Below are 22,633 nucleotides of genomic sequence, written 5' to 3'. Positions count from 1 at the left end.
AATGTCATTTTTTATAACACAGAAACGAAATACATTTGTATGTTAATAATAAAATAAAAAAATCAATTATTTACATTGGCATTTTTAAACAGAGATGAATTATGATATTTCTTATTAAAAAGGAATGTCTTTCGCTTATCGCACGGAATTTTAATCAATAGGATGAATTCATATCGTTAAGCTAAATTTTAGGATAAGCTTATTCAAATCCTTTCAGCGTTTGTGATTTGCGAACTATTCAAATCTATACTGAGAAGCAATTTTTAATGAAAATTTAAAAACAATATTAAAGTTACCACTTGTTAAATTCAAAGTATTTTGGAATAGACCAAAATTAAAACTCAATAAAATAAATAAATACGAGTCATCACAGACAAACACCCTAATAAAACATGGGTTATACGTTTCATCGCCTACAGTGGGTGAGTCCGGACATCTAATTGGCTGAAATAGAACCTATTATACCGAAATACCATGATTGACAGCTGTCAATCAATAAATATTGCCCTTGCGTGTAAGTCGCCAGGTGGCGCGTGCGATGAAAAGAATACTTTGAATTTATCTAATATTTTATTAGCGTACGTTATTAACTAATGTAGTGGGATTAGATTATATAATTGATTTGATACTGAGGTACCAATTATTTAAATAATAGTTAATTATGTTTTAAATTTCGAATAACATTGTTGAAATTGAATAAGCAATGTTTAAATAATTTGTTGTTAGTTGCCAGTATTTTTATTTTATATTCTTGTTTTTTTATAGAATAATTTAATTATTTATCTGTAATAGCACACTTACAACATACCTACATATAAAGCATTGAAAAAATTATAAAACGATAATAGTTTATCTAATATGCATGTCAATACAAGTGTACATAGCACTTCCAGATTCAATCTAATCAAATTCAAATTTAAAAGTAACAAAAAATCATCAGTAATTTTTAAAAATGTTAACATTAAATAATAAATAATATCATCGTTATAATAAAAAATCAATCGGCGAAATCATATAATATAATTTTGTATGAGTATCTTTAGATTACACAATAATGTTTGTGTTGTATTGATGCTTTACTGACGATTCACAACAACAGCAGATGCAGACGGACGAAATAATTAAGCAAAAAAATACAAATAATTCTGGTAAATTTACTAAAACATAGCTTAGAGCGTATCATAAATCACCATCAGGAACATTAATATCAAACACAATTATACCTAAGGGTTATAAATCTCAAAATAATACCCGAAAGATCTATTTGTGCTACTTCAGGTGGTCGTTACGTTTAAAATGCTTCGGGCAATGCAATCTTCATTAAGTAATTTTATTGTTCACCTACACCTTGAGTTTTTGTACCTCTCCATATTACCTAACTTCAGTATTACATACGTAAAACGGAAACGTTTCTTATTAAATTTAATTTTAAAACAAGATTACTATTACCCATTTTTCGATGACATTATCAAAACTTTTATGGGAAAACTGGCAGGAGAGAATTCACCCAATGGAAAGTGTCTACCACCGAGACATCTACAACATCCGAGGGCTTACAGGTGTGTTACCGGCCAGGCCAGACATCTAAGGTGTTATGTCATTTGTACCTCTAATTATACTAGCTTACTCACCCTCTAAATCGGAATACCGCAATACAAATTGGTTGTAGAATAATTAGTGAGTGGGTGATGCCCACCCAGACGGGCTAGTACAAAAGCCTTCCAGTGAAATAATTGCAATTTAATGTAAGCCAGTTCAGTCTATGAATAGAATGTTTTTTTTTTTATTATAAAAAATATACTCTTTATTAAGCCGATTATATCATACACATTATTTATTAATATTTTTATAATACTTTATTGCACAAAACATAAATGTATACTAAAATCATTTTCTAACAAAACTTGGAGATGCAGAAAAGAACGTTTCTAATATAATGAAATACATACATCCAATCCTATATATTATAAGTACGAATACACATAAAATTATATATAATATGTAATTAAATACTACACAAAAATAGTTTCTTAACTTGTCGCTTAAGACGTTACCATTTGCATAGTAAGATTTTTTTAAGTTTAATTTATTTAATCAGTTTTTGTTATTCTGTATTCAAAAAAAAACTTTTAAATACTTATTGGAAACATTAAAGATAAAAGTAATCTAAGTAATTATTTAAATAAAACCTTACAAATTATGTAACCTATTAATTATGAATCCATAAAATCTTCTGGCTATTAGAAGAGTGTTTCCGAAAAAGCTACCTAATAATTAATAAAAACCGATCCATATAATTCAATAGAACCGAATTATTATCGATAAATCAATGAGCTGCTTTCATAAATCAACACGAACGTCAGTCAGTCTGCGCGAGCGCATGACATACGAAATCACTTGAAATATAGCGGCTAAGCCCTTCCAAATTCGACTTTAATCCCAACTGAATTGCTTTTAATTGGGACTAAGGAGTGCGGAGAACATTCAACCGATTATCGGGAATAATTTTCGGTATTCATTCGAAATAGTCATGGGAAAGTCGGAGTTTCGGACGATTCCATCAGCGATTAGCCCTCAATCAGAACGGATTTGTGCAATTTTCATTGACTGGTAAATTGCGGATACAATGATCGCGAAATACCATCTGTCAAAGTTACGTAGGTATATAGTTCATTAATGCCGGCCTTATCTAAGGCAATCCTCTATGTTTCTAATTCCTTTACACGATTTAGTAAAAACGATTTCGAGAATTGATGATGAAACAATACCCTTGAATTCTAATATAGTTTACTTTGCAACTTTAAGCCTTTGCCTTTTTGCTATAAAACTTTTATTGAAAGAAAAAAATATTTTCTTTTAACATAATCTAACATTTGACTGATATAGATAAATATATATTAATATTTACTGATTTTTTTTTATTGCCATATCAATACATCTATTTAAATTGTAATTATTTTAACGATTATACTGGCTAGATATTACCCGTAGCGACATCGCGTTGTAACAAATGACATTTCATAGTTCGACCATTCATCACTAGATGGCGTAACACGCTATATTTGGAATTATCGTTTATATTCAATATTAATTTTCTAATCGTAATTAAGTTTAATGATATTTATAAGAAATTATAGTTATTACTTATTATTTCCTTATGTTTCTCAATGGACTGAGTTATAAGTTATAAAATAAATAATAATACGTACATAATATCATCTTTTTCATCTGAGTTAAGGTAACTTTGTTTAGGCTGTTTTAAGTATGGTAAAGCTAGACGCATGTTCATCTAAGTTGCAAGCATTCAACGATAATTGTTTTGCAGAATAGCAATGGTTTGCAATGCAATGTTCTAGCATAAAGAATAAGTGAGCCAGTGTCAATATAATGATATTTATAAAATCTTGTATTAAATTTAGAAGAACATTTATGTATCAAGAATTTTATTTTAATTTTCTGTGTAGAAATTATAAATTACCTAACCTTTATTTATAATAAGAACACATAGCATTTTTAATTGTTAAGTAAATTTAAAATTGTCAAGTTAAAAGAAATTATGATTCATAGAGAAAAGCGCTGATGTCTGAAATACACATATTTATTTATTTAGTAAGAAAATGCTTATTGATTTGTTAGATTAAGTTTGCAAAGTGTCGAATTCCGTCTAGTTTGTAAATAAATAAATAAATCCTTTGTTAAAAACAATGTTTGCTCATTTTGAATTGCGCAAAAACGAAGTCTAATCATAATTGAATAATATTATATCAACGTGAAAAGTAAAATGTATTCGTATGCCATTAACTCGAGTTTCGTACGGCTAACGTATAATTATAATTAATTTTGTTTGTAACGTTCCCTTCCTAATGGACATAGTAATAAGATGATGCCAAGCACGCACGTACCTACCTTTCTCTAAAACTTGACCGTGAACTATGTTTTTTCACGCAACATAACTATTGCGATTATTGTAATTATTTTAGTATTATTCGTTTCACTAAATAAATTATTATGTTATGTTAATTTAAATAAAAATCATAATATATTATATTTAAGTGGGTTCAAAACAGAAAGTTTTGAATCTTCAGTTAAAGTTGTTAAGAATAAATAGCTCATTAGAGTTACATTAATGATATAATATGTTAGATATATACATACGGGAGTTGACCAGTGTTCTTAATACGTTTATAGCTTATGTTATTTAGACAAACATTATACACAGAAACATTATATACAGATAAGCTGGTAGTATCTGCCCATATTGCCATACATTTAAAATATATTTTTCTAACTCTATTAACTTCAATCGACTTCTATTGCAAATTTCAGTTCGAATCCATCTTGTCATTTGAGCGTTATCTAGTGATAAACATACAAACAAAAAATAACCTTGTACCGTTTTAATGTTTATAAGATAAAATAAGTATATATCGTTGTTTATTTATATATTATATATATATAGTTTGTGCAATTATTCGATTGATACAATGTGTATTGTCCGCGTTTCAAGCAAATGTGTGACATAGATACAATTTTATAAGTATAACAAACAGACTCACTTGTAGAATCATAATATTAGTTAACGATTAAGTCACTAGTAATAATAAATATCTACCGCCAAGCAGCGATACTCTTGTTCTTCTGTTTTGAAGGGTGTGTGAGCTAGTGTAACTACAGTTGTTGTTGCACTAACTGTTAATATTTCAAATTGCACTGATATCTATAAGCGATGCTGACTATTTGCCATCAGATGGCCCACTTGCCAGCTATCAAATATAATAATATATAAAGTTTGCACTAGACTGGTTAATAGTTCTAACTATTCAAGCAGTTAGTGGGTCACTAGTTTAAGTAGTTCAATAACTCGGCTCCGTCATGTAAAGAAACGAAATTGCCATTATTGGACACCAGACAGTCTATTGCACTAATAAGTTTAAAATATTTTTTGAATGTATTTTTACTTTAATACATATAATAATATTATTGATTAAACGAATTGTATAATTAAGTATTTATTAAAAGAAATTAAAAAAAGCTAAATCAAATAATTTTGATAAAAAATTTTTAATTAAGTATTTTTAATTCAAATTTAAATAATAGTAACCTCATCTATCAACCAACACGCAAAAGAATGACAAAATAAAACGAATTATATATATTTAAATTATCTTCTTTATATTTCGTTTGCCGATAGCCTCATCAACTTACAACTAATTCTTAAATACAATATTTACATGTAAGGAACGATAGATATATACATTTAATTTTAGATATAAATTAATCTATCTACATCTAGACATACCTAGAATAGGTAAAATTGAATTACTTTGAACATAATTTGAGACGTCATAGCCACGTAAAGTACCTAAATACAAAGGTAATACTTTTTGGTAACTTTAGTTAACCGCTAATCTAAATAAGAAAAAACTATCACAATAAATAAATATCTATAAAACATAACAGTAATAAAACAATTTCAGTCTTTATAAGAAGATCAAATTATTACGATCTATTAAATATTAATGTATGAATATTTAAGTCGAATCATTGATTGAACTAGACGTATGAAAAAAAAGACAGCAGATATTGATTAATAGAAAAAATAGATATATCTTTGGTTAAATTATTAAAAATTAGTTAATGAATTAGCAGCATATGCATAAAAGTAGCGTATGCGTTGGAAACAATGCTATAGTTATCTAGTAACGAGCCTAACAACAAATATGGAATCGTACATAAAAAATTCCTTCTATCGTAATCTTAGATTCAGCTAAGTCTAAAATTCTAATAATCTAAGTGTCTATCGTTTCATTATATCTTCTATTGAAAACCCTAAGGGTCTTTTGGGGACTTCGACAGGCGAGACTGGAAGTTTGTGCTGGTAATTTTGGGGTGGAGGAGAGGGTTTGTGCGAGAGGTCAAGCAGAGGGCTATCTGAAACTTGGCTCGTTGATGACACCTCTTGACAGCCTTCCAGATGCTCCAAATGATGCTTGTTCGCCTCGCTGTGCGTCAAGAGGTGAGTTTTCAAGTTTGATCTTTGATTAAAACTCTTGTTACAAACGGGACATTTGTGAGGAGATTCTTCCATGTGTAAGATTTTATGCACCGCCAATGTGCGCGATTGGCAGAAACCTTTCCCGCACTCCGTACACTTGAACGGCTTCTCTTTTGAATGTATATACCTGTAAGAACAGAAAATTTGGATTAGCATAAAATCACTTTCACTTTCAAGCGAATGTAAATAAACGCTTAGGATTATGGGCAACATGTTGACGGACAGGCGTTTCGAATGAGCTGATGTAATTCCATATTGACCACATTAGACGGTTAATTTACACGAGGTATAATTTGAGAAAAAAAATGTCTCGTAAAAGCTAAGAAATATAACGTGTAATTTGTTCGACGGCGGAGCAAGACAGATATGGTGATCGTAAAGAACTTAAACCGGTTGTGGGAAGAGCGCGTGCGGCCGCCTCGCGACCTCACAAAAAGGTTTACACTTTTAATTTTTTTTCTCTCTGTTATCGCCAACAAAGCCTCGGTGAAACAAGCCTTAAATCACGTTGTTGGTATTAGAAAGGAAACATTAAATTAAATCTGAAGTTCTCGTGATAGTAATTGATTACTAACATCGGTAAAAGATTTATATGCCGTGTGCGTGATACTTATCTATTTTAATGCTTCGATTATCGTCTAGGTAAAACATTTTAACCTAGTATAAAATATTGTCATCAAAGATACGAGAGAAACACCTACCTGTGATCTCTGAGATGATCTTGTCTTCTGAAGGCCTTCCCGCATATATCACACGAGTATGGTCTCTCATCGGTGTGTGTTCTTTCATGGATGAGCAAATTGTAGGACTTTGTGAATTGCCGATTGCAATACTTGCAAATGAATTGCTTCTTCGGTCTTGCTCCGGGAACGCCTGGTGCTCTTAGCGGTGGTGGATTCCTGCCGGGCATTCTTTGCGCCATTGAAGGATATCTTAATGAGTGGTGGTATAAGGCAGCGTTTCTGATCCACTGGTTAACCAACATTGCATGGTAAGGTGCCGACGGTGGTAATGACGCGACTTGGGGTTGTTGAACGAAAGGAACGCCAGGGTATGAATAGCTGGGAGTTTGTTTGTCGTAAGGATATGGGTTCTGCATCGGTCTGTTTTGTGGATACTGTGGGGACCAGGCGGGTTGGTGTCGGGATACGACAATAGCGGGGGGTGTTTCGACAGTAGGTGAATGTGGTGGTGTGGGCAATGGAGGCGATGGACGTTCTAACTTCACTAATGCTTCGATTGGGAAGTCTGGTGGGTAACCTGAGAAAAGAATAAAATCGCAATTTAGAAATCTTATAATGGTGTTGCATTATAAGATTTCTAAAAGATCATAAATTAAAACATGAAACTAATAAAACTTTAATATTAACAATAAAATTAAAAAAATTTTTTAATAAAAGTTATATTTGAAATTCATACAAACATTTCCATCACAAGTTTAAAGTATTAGAACTAAATGTAAATTAAAATTTACATTAATGAAAAAAAACTCAAACAAAATCAAAAGTAACTTGATTAAAATTAAAAAAAAAAAAAAAAAAAAACACTAAGCAGACAATAAAAATAGACATTGAAACTAACTATGACTTTCTTCAATATGTTCGTCTTCCTCTTCCTCGATATTGATATCGTCGGAACTATCAACACTGTAAGGCTTGTCTTCCATTTCCAAAACAGTACAATCCATGGAAACAATACACTAAACACTAGTCACTGGTCACTGTCACAGCCAAACCGGTTTGAGACTGACAACCGGCCAGCGAGAGCGCGCAGAGGAATATGAGCTTGTGTGCGTTCCTTATCGGGGCAAGAGCTCGCGTGGCGCGGGGGGGCAGTACACAAAGGCACCGCTTCCACCGGCGCCTGTGTCGGCTCCCGAAGCAGCTCCGCGCCTCCCAAAAGGCGTGGCCTACTTGGTTCTGCCTTCGCTATCGATCGGTTATCATCGCAAATGGTACCAACTTCCCGATTATTCACTGCGACAACGTTCTATATCACGAAAGTTGTTTACGCATTGGAACCTTGTCGCGACCAAGACTGAGAAGCTTAAGTCGTTTTAGAATTAAATACGGTAATGCAAATTTTTGGTGACACCGCGTCCGTAGTTGAAGCTATTAGGTGAGCGAATTGCTTTCGTAATTGCGTTTCGTAGGCAAGTCTTTATACAAGTTGTGGCCTTTGTTCGGTCTATCTTTGTATTTACATAAATACAAATACCTATGGCGGATTCCAAGTCTATTGTATGCCATTTAAGACTAATGAAAGTTAAATCGTATTAGTGTTGTACAATTGTAAAAGTATGTTTTAGTTAAAATTTTTGCTTAACTATATATTTAAAAACAAATTAAGAATATGAACTACGCACTATTAAGCATACCGAAGCATAACCACAAGCAATTTGTTAATAACCCTCAGTATTTTTTCATCCGCTTCCTTAATTATATTTAATTTGTAAACTAAAACTATAATAAGATACGCATATCGTTTACTATATCTCTGAGCTTAGGTTTGAAATTTCCAATTAACGTAATATAAATATGAGGTACGAATCAAAATTAAACTTTTTATTTCGGTATGTACCTTAATAATTATCATGTAATTAAGTACTTAGGTATTACATGAAAAACATGCAAAAGTGAAAACACAATATGATAACGGAACTTACCTTACTAAGTAATTAATTTACCTATCTTACTATACCTACATGAAATATACTACATTTGATTAACAATCACATCTTTGTATAGTTCTATATTTGCATTATTTAAGCATTCGTGAACGATTAATGACATTTATAATTAAAATAATTTTAAATTACCAAAAATAATTATTCTATAAGGTAAAATATTGAAATTTCGGTAATGCTTTCAATCCCTAATGGATTCTTAATTATTTACACCTAATGGGTACATTAGTTAATAAGCCAGAAGGATTTGAACTAATTGTTTTGTATTGTCACGTCTTTGTTTATTAATTGGATTGTTTGTACCTATATTTATTTATTATTGATCGCAAATTAATTTACATTGCAAAATTTTAATACAATCATAAGATTTTAATTATAATTACTATATTCGCGAAGTATAGAATTATTATTATTTTGTATTTTTTTATTTATCATACTTTGCGTAAAATATGTCATTTCAGTAAAGAATGTATCGAGTTTGATAGAAAGAGACAAATAATTTTCCAGTGTATTAATTTAAGTAAATGAAGAAAAAGCTGTACAAGTGGGTACAGATTGTTATCATCTACCTAATACTATGTCTTATTGTAAGCCGAATGTCTTCTACGGGTAGTATAGTATCAATGAAAATACCTACCAAGTTATAGGCGATACTAATTTACCGTACTTAACTACTTGTTGCAAATAAGTATTATAAACTAGATATTATATAATGTGCCTTATTATTTTTCATGTGTGGAAGTTCATTACCTGGTGGTCAGAACACATACACACACACACAATAAAAAAAATATATGTATTACACACACACACACCTGAAATTTAAGACAAAACAAATCGATGTTTTCTGGAATAAGCCTACTATTCATTGCTTACAAAAGCTCTCCTCGGACTGAATTGGTAGGTAGGTACATACATAAATACTTTAATATAGTTTTAGTTAGTATTATTTTACATTTCATATCTTTCAGAGTATGAGAATTGTGTTAAATCTTATCACAATTACACGAGATCAACATCATTTTCTCTGTACCTATCTTTAATTTTCAATGTTAATGAACAATTCTTATTTTAATAAATGGTTCTCTGTATGGATTTTTTTAATACAAATACAAATAATTGTCACAGTCCTATAATTGATAGGTACATTACTTTATTATAAACACAGAGACAAGTCTATGTAATTGTATTTGTTGTTGTATATTTAAAAAAAAGATAAGACCAAAAATACGTACCTATTATTTTAAGAACCTTTATAGTAGCAGTACCTAGTAATTAAAATATAAAATTAGGTACATAAGTGTGTTACATAAGTTCTAATCACAAGTCTGATGTCCTAACATAAACAAATAATTTAAGTTTACGCCGTTCCGTAATGGAATTTAAATCAAAATACAGTTTATGTAGGTATTAACTTGGTATATCTACAATTGTAAATTTTATACGGCGATATTAAAATCAGCAAGAGTGTATTCATTAAATATTTGCAAGCACATGCATCTTAAATAAAGCTGTCTACATGTTTCATGTTTAACACTAAAATGCGACTTAACAAGCGATAATGAAACGTTTGTTTAATGTTACATAATTACCGAACAATTATTGTGAAACGAAATAATCTATTCAAAAACAAATTGTGTTAATGTACGTAAGAATGTACCTTTTTTTTCCTACGCATGTTAAGTTAGCCTATAAGTGAGTGAGTAATTTTTATATTTAAGTTATTTAAAATTGTAATCTGGAATAAGAAACAAAATTGTAAACAGCGTTGGCTTCCTATTTAATAAAAATAAAAATAAAATTATTGAAATTATTTTTATAGCTTAATATACAAAAATAACTTCATATTATTATGATATATATACTTCAGTATATCATTATGATGAGTCCATGAAGTGTTAGGAAATACTATATTCGCGTCGGCCCAATCACCGTCCATTGCTCAATTAAGCTATACAAAACATTTCAACGCATAAAAATTCAATGCCACATACATTCAGGCATCGTTTCTCAACCATCATAACGAGCTAACTCCTAGACTCAACAAGGTGTCTAGTGGTAAAGCAGCCGGCCATTTAGCTGCATAATAGAACGATATATAGGCCAATCTTATTTCATGCCATTTCGAGTCTTATTCAATGTAAATAGATAGTAAATTCCCGTGCAAGGGAATGAGTTGTGACCTTTATGTAAGCAATCGGTAATGTTTGCGTCGGTCCTTTTGATCGGCTCACAAAGAGCGCCGCTCGTGTCGTGTGGCTCACCTGACTAATGTTTGCGCACACGCATTCAACGCCATATTTGTGACATACGGCTAAGTCCACTTTGGTATGGAAACAAGAGGTATTAGTGATTCGTATGGCATATTTAAATGACGTTCGTTTGAAAAAAAAGTTGAAGTTGCATACGGATTGCAAATATTCGTTGATATTACCAATATTGTATGTATGTATGTAAATATACGCATTACTTTCTTCGTCATGGTACATTAATCGTCATAGTCTTAGTTTTACCTGTTATTAATATCTGTATTGTATTTGTTTGTTGTCGAAAATGTTATCTTTTATCTTTGAAAGATAAAATCTTGCAGTATCATCCGCTTCTTATTGCGGCTATCTTAGTGAATTAATTCATATTTACTTAAAATTATGCCGTCTGAATAGTACGAAAATATCAGTTCAACGCTGCATTTTATTCTCTGACGATCAAAATTTAAGAATATTAACGTCGTTTTTTTAAAAACAACTGGTTAGTATTCAAACAGAACCAGAGCTTTTACTTATAATTAATTTACAAGGTTCATATTATTTATGATTCTGTTATCTGTATATTATATGTCTTATCCGGATTTATCCGATATTTCTTACTAAAATTTATATTTCGAACTGAAATAACGTTACATTTTATAAAGTTGGCTATAGTTTTGAGATTGTCTTACGTATGATTCGAAAGCTAGGTAGAGTATAATTTGAATCTGTGTGCAAAGTCATTTCGGTTCATGGCGTTGTCTGATTGCATGCAACATATAATCACGTATAATTGTAAGCTTTCCATTTTTTAATACTGGAAGGGGGCAAATGGGTCACCTGATCGTATATGGTCACCGCCGTCCATAGATAATGGCGCTATAAGAAAATTAACCGTTCCTTACATCATCAATCTAAGGAATTTAGATCTTTTGTCCCTTGTGACTGTAGTTACACTGGCATGCATACTTCAAACCTGAATACTTACCACAGGGCATGAGAGCTAGTTTTTGGAAAGGACGCGAGTAAGAGTTCAGACTATCTCGCTGATTCAATGCAAGTTCGACCTTGTATGAAAATTATAATAATAGCATAATGATGTCCATACACATAGTATTTATATTATTTCATAGCATTTGTATTTGCTAAATAAACAAATTTTACCCGACACAAGCAGTTTTCCTTTACACTTATATATTTCTTTACAGAGCACGAATTGATATAAAAATGCAGCGATGCTCGAATTCAAATCGATTTATAATTTTAAAAATGATTTAGACGTCTAAGCTATATCACAAATCGTAAAATATGACAAGCTATATATGTATATACATATTTTTGCATATGATGGAGTGTTTTATTTTCCATTTAGCAATATAATACGAATAATCTTTGTTATAAAGTTATGTGCGTTTCAATCTTATCTGTGATTATGTTCCATCAAAGGATACAAGTCTATTTGAATACTCAATTTAAATTATACTTTTAAGAACCCTACCTTATATTTAAGTAAGTTATATGGTTGTTTAGGGTGGATTAAATTTTGAATATCAATATTAGGTACATAAATACCTACCATACATGTGTGTGTTGTACACACACATTTATAGCAAAATAAGATATAAACGATAAGAATTAATTACAAAATAATGTTTTACACATAACTTTATTAGTGAACTGGTAGTGTTGTTAGATATTATAATACTTTGTTATATATATAGATATGGTACTAGTTTTTTTATTTATTAGCTTCGCCCGCGTGTTAGCGGATAGGCAGGTTTTAGATGTAAAAAGTACCCTGTCCTTCTTGCTACATACATTTTATCAAAATCAATTGAGTGGTTTTGCCGTAAAAGCGTAACAGAAAGACTAACATACAGTGACTTTCGCAATAATAATATTATTATATATGATGGCGATTTTGACGAAATCTAAACTTTTTGAGAATAAAATATTGCTGTCTCTTTCATATTTGTTTTTTAAGGGCTTTTGTTAAATTAGTTTAGGTTTTGTAAATAAGACTTAGCACTAATTTGATGAGTTTTGATATTCTTCTGATCATTATAGGAAGGTAATTTAAGATGGTTGATAAGCATGTATGTGGTATATGAATGCTATTTATTTTTAATTGCAAAGGATTTTATTCCTTTTGTAATTTTAAGTGTAAGTATGAAATAGAATAACAATTTGATATTATATACGTCAATTTTAAAACCGTAGCATGACACTATTGTGACGTGACTCTCAGCTTTTTATATTTTTTATACCTATATATATTTAATTTTTATTTAAAATTATTTCACTTACCTACTACATTCCAAGTTTAACTTCAAATTATAAAATTTTTGGTTGATAAAAGGAAAGCTTATTTTCTACTTAATTTTAAATATTTGTAGAATAATTATACTTTCACAATGATACAGTAATTATTTTTAAGTGAATAATAAATTTCAAATAATAAATTATTATTTAATAATTAGGTATATTACGAAGAATATGGAGTGCCGGCTTAGAATAGTACTCCCCCAATCTCATCCCGTGGGTGTCGTAAGAGGCGACTGAGGGACGGGGAAAAAGGGGGGGATGGGCAGCAGCGTCCCCCCCCCCATAAACATCTTACCCCCTACTGCGCTCGCCAACACGCCTGCCCAGCGCGGCGAGTATGGGCAAGCCCTCCTTAATGGCAGATGCGCCCAATAAAAGGCCCCCAGTTACCGGCAAGCCCGCTAGGCCCGACCAAGGTAGCGGTTGCGGTATCGGCAGGGTAGGGGGTGCAAAGAATCACCGGTTCATGGCAGGCTACCATATAAAACGACTTCACATGGCAACGTACAATGGACGCTCAATGAGGCTGGACCATCACCTCGCCGAATTAGAAGTAGAGTTAAGTCATATAAACTGGCATGTAGTGGGGTTATCCGAAGTCCGAAGACAGGGGGAGGACACGATAACTCTAGAATCCGGTAACTTACTCTACTTCCGCGAAGGTGATAACCTCTCCCAGAGTAGGCCGGATTGTGCAGAAGACCGAAGAGTACAATCAGCCGCTGTGTATGGCATTTGTGGACTACGAGAAAGCCTTCGACTCCATCGAAACCTGGGCAGTGCTCGACTCGTTGCAGAGATGTCATATCGACTGGAGATATATCGAGGTACTGAGATGTCTGTACAACGCCGCTACAATGACTGTCCACATCCAGGACTGTGAAGACGAAGGCGATTCAACTGCGCAGAGGGGTGAGACAGGGGGATGTAATATCCCCGAAACTGTTTACCAACGCGTTGGAAGACGTTTCATCTTCATTGATGATGACGAGGAATATTACTATACTCAAAATTATTATTTTTTGTCAAGTATAATATAATGCTTTAGTACATACCTTTAAATATGTTGAATGTTAAATAATTTTGTAATCCAGTGTAAGTTTAAGAAGAAATTTAGAAGAGTGCAAGTTTATTCATGGCTTGGTAAAAACAATATAAAGTAGGTAACAGCCAGTTTAGTCTTCAGTTGAGATTGACACGTTCCAACCACTGTGCTACCACGGCTTTGTGTAAACAAAATAATTTTAAAATTTAAAGATTTAATAAAAACTGCAGTATACATATCTACTTTACAGCATTGCATTCCATTCCACGAATACTTAGGAACGAGGTATGGTTTTTCTGATATGACTAATAAGTGACCGGAACAATGTGTTTGTTCGTTGATAACATAAAAATCCGAAACATTAAAAACTTCGCTAAGCAATTAAGCAGGTAACTTTTCGACATCTTAGTTGTGTACTAACGGAACGGAACAGAGCAATCATCCTATATCCCCTTTAAAACGCCGACGAACAAAAGACTGTCCCTTTGTAAACATAATAAATAATTGTTTATTTGTTTACAATTGAAATAATAGAATTAAGGCGCCTTAGTTGCCACTGTTCTTTTTGAAATGCCGACTCTACCTTATCAGCATTCGTAAAAAAAGGAACGCATTCAGTATTCAAGCGTTCCTGAAACTTGATAATATACGAGCTAACATTCAAGCACTTTGACCTTTCGAAGAACTTGGTAGTACAAAACGATAATAGAACACTTTAACAATACGAACTGTATTACAAAACTAACTGTAACTGTACTACAAAAGATTTATCCTCTATATAATAATAATAATAATGTCCTCCAGACCGATTTCGGCCACGGCGGCCAATCTCAAGAGAGATTAGCCAACTACGCAGGAGATATTATAGTGCACAAGTGTGTGCGTAAACACAGGTGCACTCTCTATTCCCTAACTCTCATAATCCATAAAGGTTATATTTGCGATATTAGTTTGAAAAATATTTTTCATAAGTTCTTAGAAGATGATTTTTACAAGTCTGTTACTATGGTAATTGTTATTGGCAAAAAAAAAAAAAAATTAAAAATTCTGACTATGTAATAGGTGAGTATACAGTGTGTACCTAAGCGTATACCGCTTTAATACCGGTAGATATAAGGAGCTTTGGTACATGGTAAATAGGTAATTATTGACCTTATATTTAATGCAATACGTATCATGAATACGTAGTTTGAGCTGATATGGCCTGTTCCACGTGTAGTCTTGTGTGGTTACACAGTCTTAGGATAGATTATAACCGGCTTTAATCTAGCAAAACATGTCTTTAAATCAAGAATAAACTTAATTCTATTAGCCTCGTCCATGTTCTTTAGAATCGACATTTTACATGACAAATCAAATTGCAAGCTACCGTCGGTGAGTAGATTTTTCTGAGTAGAACCAGCGAATGTCTTAGTTTCCAGTTATTATTTTTCATCAGTCAGTATATAAAATTTAAAATCATATACAGTAATTACTAGCATACTTATATACATGATTTTTAAGACTTACTTTCTAGCTATATAATAAGTTTTTCAGATTTTGTATGTAGGTATATCATATAAGTATATGTCGGTATATAACATTAAGTCTAACGATTTCAATATTTTTCTTTGCTCGGTAATATAAATACGGTTTAAGTAATAAAGCATTTAAACCACAATATCGTTTAAAATTAATTAGTTTTTAATTAATTGATTTCACTTAATTCATTCATTTCATTTCAGTTCAATGCTAATATAATAAAAGAAAAACTGTTATTATCGCCTTTAATATTATGCATCGTAAATTTGTGTCAACTTTCTTCACGCTAAGCTATCGCGCTTTAAATCTCCAAACCTGCATTTAAGCTACGATATTTTTATCAAGAGTAAAAATATACTTCGACTCCCAATGGTAAGGAAAGCATACCAGCAAAATTATTCGCGAAAGCTTGTAATAAATAATAATATAGCAAACGGTTACAAAATTGTGCGAACCAATTCGAATAACATTAAATTCAAACTAAAACTGAGCAATGCGTTCAACGATTCGATATCAGTTAAAATCGATTATCGCGACGCGTTCTCCATTATGTGTTAAAACGTAACAATACACAGGTAGTCGTAGATAATATACTAAAGTATCCGATAAGCGATCAAAGGTGCCGACGTTTGATAATGATAGATCTGAAAGGCCGCCAACCAGTAGCCGATATATCGGTAATATTTTTATAGTGACACCTTTGATCTGCACCGCGATCATAAAGTCTATGCGAAATCAAAAATCAATAGAAATTTATCGCTTGTTCCGTATATCAACTTATAATAACTTGGAATGGGAGCGTATTAATGTTGTCTTTCATGACGCATTTTTAAAAGGAAAACGGTGTTATATATCTATATAATATCAATCATTAACATTACAGTTTGCTAGCGGATGTGTCATAAAAAATATCTTAATAAATTATGTACTAAAATGAAACGAGAGTTTAATATATAGCCTTATACTTACGAAGTACTTAAAACATGTGGTAGTAATTAATTTTCTTGTACTTATTATATACGGATCAGAAGACATTTATTTGGAGTAGATATCATTACTTGTTTACAAGAAAGATAAATCGAAAGGCAATTTAATTTATTTTGTTTTATTAATAAACGTGACGTAGATAGAATGAATGAATTAATAGGTTTGTGCTTCTAATCATAAGAATCGTACTCATATTTTAAAACTCTTATCTATAATCACTCAACGGGAAACGCGGCACACGGACCTGGGCTAGGCTCTTATATATCCACTCCTAGGCTCCTAGAATAAGCTTAATGTTAAAATCTAAAAGGATATCAAATACTAGTAACAGAAACCAGCCTCATAATTAAAATTACAACTTTATTTATTATAAGGATGGTTCAAATATTTTATAATGAATTTTAAAAGGTTGTATATATTTTTATGTATCTAAGAAAAACAGCGAGCAAAACTTCAAAACGAGCTTACACACATCCTTTATACTTGTCAATTATAGTATTTAATATAATTTATAGTATGGTAATTAATTCGTAAAGTCATCTATAACATTCAAGTATATAAACCATGTTAAATTTAAATCAATATTTTCCACGATTTTCATACAATATTATTAATTCTATGCTTAAAATTTAAATAATGATAACAAATGCGAACAACTTCTGTCCATTACGATAATTATGTATAAAACATATGATTTGACCTATATTTTATCACACCAATATATCCTTTATGGTGTTATCGTGTAAAGACATCAATAAAAATATCAACAAACTTTATTGTGACAATCATTATCATAGGCCTATCAACGATCCATGATGTTTTGTATGGCGTAAGAGTTGAGAAAATTTACATATATTACGATTATTATTATTAACTTTGGTCTGAATTTTTTATAGCATGAAACGATTACAATCCGAAAATTTCATTTCTATCACATGTCAAGTTATAAGCGCTTTATATTTTTGTTATAGGTCATTGGTCCATGATTAAACTCGACCTGCTAATCAATTCTACTAACAAATTGTCATATTATCGCAAACGAATCGTGACACACATCACTCACTTTGTGATTTTTCTGGTACAAAACCTAAAAAAATTTGAATAGTTGTCAGTCCGGTGCTTCTTATTAATTTCATTCAACTATTTCGATATTCTATTCGTCAAAATTAAATAACGACTAAATTTTACTTAAATATAGATAAATCCCAATACTGATATCAATTCTTAGGTCATAAGAATGTATATATTGAGACGAATAATTTATTATATTGATTAAAAAAAATCACATCAAAAGACAATAAAAAATAAAATAATTTTAAATGTATGTAAATGAGGTCTTGTCGGCATATCACATCGTGCATAACGCACATAGAATCAAAAACAAAATATGTAATAATAATTATTATATATTGTATTTCGCTTAATCCTACAAATCGAACCATTACATACAAATGGCGGCGGCTAATGTATCGCTGTAACTTTTGTAGTGTAATGGAACTGCCATAATCAGCTACAGTCAGAAGTGCTTCAGTTGCCCTATCTGTAAGCCCGCTTTCATGAGGATTGTTTAATAGCCCTTATTTAGGATTAAATTGCGCTCTGACTCATGCCTTGTTATGTAAATAGTAACAGCCTGTAAAAATCCCAATGTTGGGCTAAGGATTCCACACTCACATTAAAGAAAAGGCTTGGAGTTTATTCAACCTCTTGCTCCAATATGAGTTAGTAAATACAACAGTATCAGAATTTCAACTGGCGCATGAAGGTTTTGTTTACGATGTCTTTTTTTTGTCGCTGGAAAAACGCATTACGCGTTTCCCCCACGGGAACAGTGGGGGGGTATGTGGGGCTCGCCGATGTCCGAGGCGCCGAGTGCGCCCCGAACAACCCACTAAAAAAACCAGCGGTACCCTTTCCGTCATAACAAGGAGCGCCACGGGATCGCTTGCGCATGCTACCACGACGCTCTGACGGGCGGCCTGCCTATACAGGCCTCCATTCTCTAGGGGGATTACTTTGTTTACGATGTCTTTCTTTAACGCCAAGTACGTCAATAATTAAGCGCATGAAAACTTATCGCTGCACATTAAACCTCTAATTTTCGTATGTTCTAACCAATAAAATAAATTACAAATATGGAACTATTTTCAGAATGTGCACATGTAAGATTATTGGTAGTTGTATACGCCGAGAAGAGATGAGTATGTTATAATTGTGTACAAAGCCTTATGATTCAATAAGGTTACAATAACAACTAGCAGTTATGAAATTTTACCTAAAAATGTTTTAATGCGACATTATCACCGAAGAGCAATATTCACATTAGAGTTAATCACGGCTACACTGATAACAGTTTAGATAAACGGTCAACAGTTTCGTGAAATGTGGTTTATGGGAAACGTTCCTACGGTTTTTTATACTCATGAATTTTTTAGGCATTACTCTATCGTTCCATAATCAAATTGTGCAAATTTAAAAAAGAGGTTATGATTATACTTCTTGTAAATGTTTGCTGAGAATACAATTTTATACTTCAAATAATATTTCGGTGTAGATTTCAATTATATACAAGAAATTATAATAACAATGCGTACCTACGCAATAACGCATTTTGTTAGTTGTAATTACTAGAAAATTAATTAAATTTTAATATGCCGTAACCGTAATGCCGTAACAGCCTGTGAATGTCCCACTGCTGGGCTAAAGGCCTCCTCTCCTCTTTTTGAGGAGAAGGTTTGGAGCTTATTCCACCACGCTGCTCCAATGCGGGTTGGTAGAATTCACATGTGGCAGAATTTCAGTGAAATTAGACACATGCAGGTTTCCTCACGATGTTTTCCTTCACCGTAAAGCACGAGATGAATTATAATCACAAATTAAGCACATGAAAATTCAGTGGTGCTTGCCCGGGTTTGAACCCACGATCATCGGTTAAGATTCACGCGTTCTTACCACAGGGCCATCTCGGCTTCAATTTTAATATACAACAATAGTAATACTACTAATGTTTATTATTTACCTATACATTTTTGTCCTCAACAAATTGGTTATTCATTATATTATTTTGTAATAAATAAAAAAATATTGGAACTATTATTTTCACAGATTTTGTCTTCAAAACAAACTAGGAGATAATCCTTCTTGATGCGAAAAAAAAACCGTCTTGGGTGGTCTTGAGTGGCGTCAGTGTGTGCTAAAACTCTTTATTATACTTAGCTTCAAAAAAAAGTTACGAACGCAAAATGTGTTCTATTACGAATACCATAGAGGTTAAATTTAAATGTCTTGTTTCCTATTTTCGCTGTGCCTCCAAATCAAATATTTACTCTCGACTCGGTTTATGAATGAAATTTCCAAACCGCAAAATGTTCTACCCAAGAATTGTAGAATGACACCATTATTTTAGACTAGTATAAAAACCACTAAACATTTATATTAGATAAGTATATATGAAAGAATATGCATAAAAATACGACTAAAAAAAATTGATTTTAAAAATAATAATCAATAGAACCTATTAAACATCTTACTCAATAACGAATTTTGCTTAAACAAACAATATTGTGTATTTGTAAATAAAAACAAAATCGAACGTATTTCAAATAAATTTCAAATTACGAATTCGAAAATCACCGAAGAGGATAAAAAAGAGCGCCAATATTATTTAATTTCAATTGCAACAGAGTCTACAAAAATTAACAATGATTTTTCACTATCGATTACACTAAGTCTAGTGGGGAGTTATTTGTCACTACATACAAATACGTTCGCACTCATTGAATACGGATTTAAAAACCGTCAATTTTTTTGATTTCAATGCATTATACATGACGCAATTACATGCATTTGGATTTCAATTCAAATGGTCGCTACTTATATACGCAGACCACACAGCTCATGATTTTTTTATATTAATGTGGCTTACGAATCGACATTTGACGAACAATAGTTCCTGGAAGTCTTATATATCATAGAATAGTCCTTATCCTAATTAATTTAAAAGCGATAATCGATTGTAGGTTCCGATCTTAAGTGTTGACACTTGAGGTTACAATGTGACAATTCGTTTTGTACATTTTGCGCCTTTCAAGTTTGTATAATGTATGTCGACGTTTCTAATCAAAGTTTATTTGTGCGTGAAATAATTCTAACGTAACATATTATATATCACTTTTAATTATGTTAATAAAGCGTTAATATTGTAAACAATGAAATTACAGTTTACGTTTATTAATTAGTAATCAAATATAAGCAGATAATAAAACAATCTATATAAAAAAGATATGTCTTGCAAATTCAGTTTTAAAAATTGAACAAAATTTTTTTTTAATTATTTTATTTACTCACATATTAAGAATGACAAAGAAAGAAGAATAATTTACTTATTCTTATCTGTAATTTATAATAATTATCTGTGGTATCATTTATTCATATTTTGAAGCTTGACCTTAGTAAGCGAAGGAAACATTTTAAGTGTAGGTACGTGAAACTTCAACTGCAAACATTCGAGAACATTCTACCGCGTATTATGTAACATCGACGGATTCGTCAAATACATACGAAGCGAGGGCTTATTTAACGCTGTTAAAATGCAATTAAGCATCTAGATTCATTTTGAATATAAATTTTATTTCATGTGGTCGGAACGAAATTAACTATTAACAGTATCTGTTATTTTGTAAGCTTAGAATAATTAAATAAAAATTTTGTTGATATCTATAAGTCTATATATAGTATATCTATACGTATGTTGATACAAAACGTCTATTACTTAATTAATAATATCTAAAAGAAACCAATTAACATAACGGTCATGAACTTGCACTAAAACATTTATAAAATTTTCAGCGTCATAAAAGAAAGATAAATGCATCTAGTTCAGTCTTACGTATCTTTATACAAATTGCACTCAGTCACAAAGGATACAGTAAGAAAACGGGACCTTTGTCGGCATTTAACTGGAGTAACGGAAAGAAAGTAGACGGTTATAAAACTATTGAAATTGCACCATAAAATCCCTGTAACAGTTGTCTAACTGTATTAGGGCATCCGAATGCCACGTGGAAAGTTCGACTCGTTTTTGTTTTTTCTTATTCTTATAATTCTTTAGAATTGCCATTGAAAATTCTACCTAATAAGTTTCGGTATACATAAAATTGTTACCTTCCATTTTATTACAACTTGTCATCAAAAATATAAAGATTTATATATCGTATAATAAAAATTTTAAATATGATTTATGTTATTTGACGAGTATTCAAAATGATTAAAATCTTATATTGTGTGTAATATTAGTCAGATTTGGTACATGATAGTTGTTATAGCACATAAGATATCTGTTACAATATTTATTTAAGAAGACTTGTTGTCTTATGTAAATATTTTCGTTTTTAAATATTCATAACGAAAATTGTTTCATGATTTTAATGTATTGTTGCGTATTTAGAAATTGCTCAAACTCAGTTAAAAAGACATTGAATATTTTAATTGAACGTTAAAAGTCATTTTTTTTCTAAAGGGCCGTCCCTTTTTAGCATCAGAATTTCACCAAACCTTTTGCGCAATAAACATTTCTCTTGCTTTCATATTTTGCTAACTCAATAAAACTTGTAGTTAGGTACACTTTTACGCAATTTGTTTTTGCAAAAACGACATATTTGTGATGACGTCTTAAAGACGCCGCTAATGGTCAAGTCACACCTCTTTACAATTCGGAAGTTTACAACGTATTGAAACAGTAGGAACGAATTAGTTTATTGTTGAGAAAA

The 22,633-nt window shown here is 31.5% G+C and overlaps 1 protein-coding gene across 1 annotated transcript; it reads right to left on the bottom strand.

The window, feature by feature from the left end:
* Nucleotides 1–5,185: 5,185 nt before the first annotated feature.
* Nucleotides 5,186–7,817, bottom strand: LOC126771864 (protein odd-skipped). The gene is made up of 3 exons (XM_050492021.1): nucleotides 7,637–7,817; nucleotides 6,757–7,315; nucleotides 5,186–6,182 (listed from the first exon to the last, which is right to left on the bottom strand). Exons 1-3 carry the CDS (start codon nucleotides 7,740–7,742, stop codon nucleotides 5,798–5,800), a joined length of 1,050 nt encoding a protein of 349 aa, XP_050347978.1. The 5' UTR covers nucleotides 7,743–7,817; the 3' UTR covers nucleotides 5,186–5,797.
* Between the last annotated feature and the right edge of the window lie 14,816 nt (nucleotides 7,818–22,633).

The sequence above is a fragment of the Nymphalis io genome, chromosome 11 (assembly GCF_905147045.1).
Source record: "Nymphalis io chromosome 11, ilAglIoxx1.1, whole genome shotgun sequence".
In the NCBI taxonomy this organism is placed as follows: Eukaryota; Metazoa; Arthropoda; class Insecta; order Lepidoptera; family Nymphalidae; genus Nymphalis; species Nymphalis io.
The sequence above is the reverse complement of the archived record's forward strand: the minus strand, read 5'-3'. Positions and strand labels throughout refer to the sequence as shown.

Bases quoted from the DNA above. Each gene is read 5' to 3' on its own strand.
- LOC126771864 (XM_050492021.1), bottom strand. From the start codon at position 7,742: ATGGATTGTACTGTTTTGGAAATGGAAGACAAGCCTTACAGTGTTGAT. The intron at 7,316-7,636 runs GTTAGTTTCAAT...TTCTTTTCTCAG, and splicing joins ACATATTGAAGAAAGTCATA to GTTACCCACCAGACTTCCCA. The intron at 6,183-6,756 runs GTAGGTGTTTCT...CTGTTCTTACAG, and splicing joins GATCATCTCAGAGATCACAG to GTATATACATTCAAAAGAGA.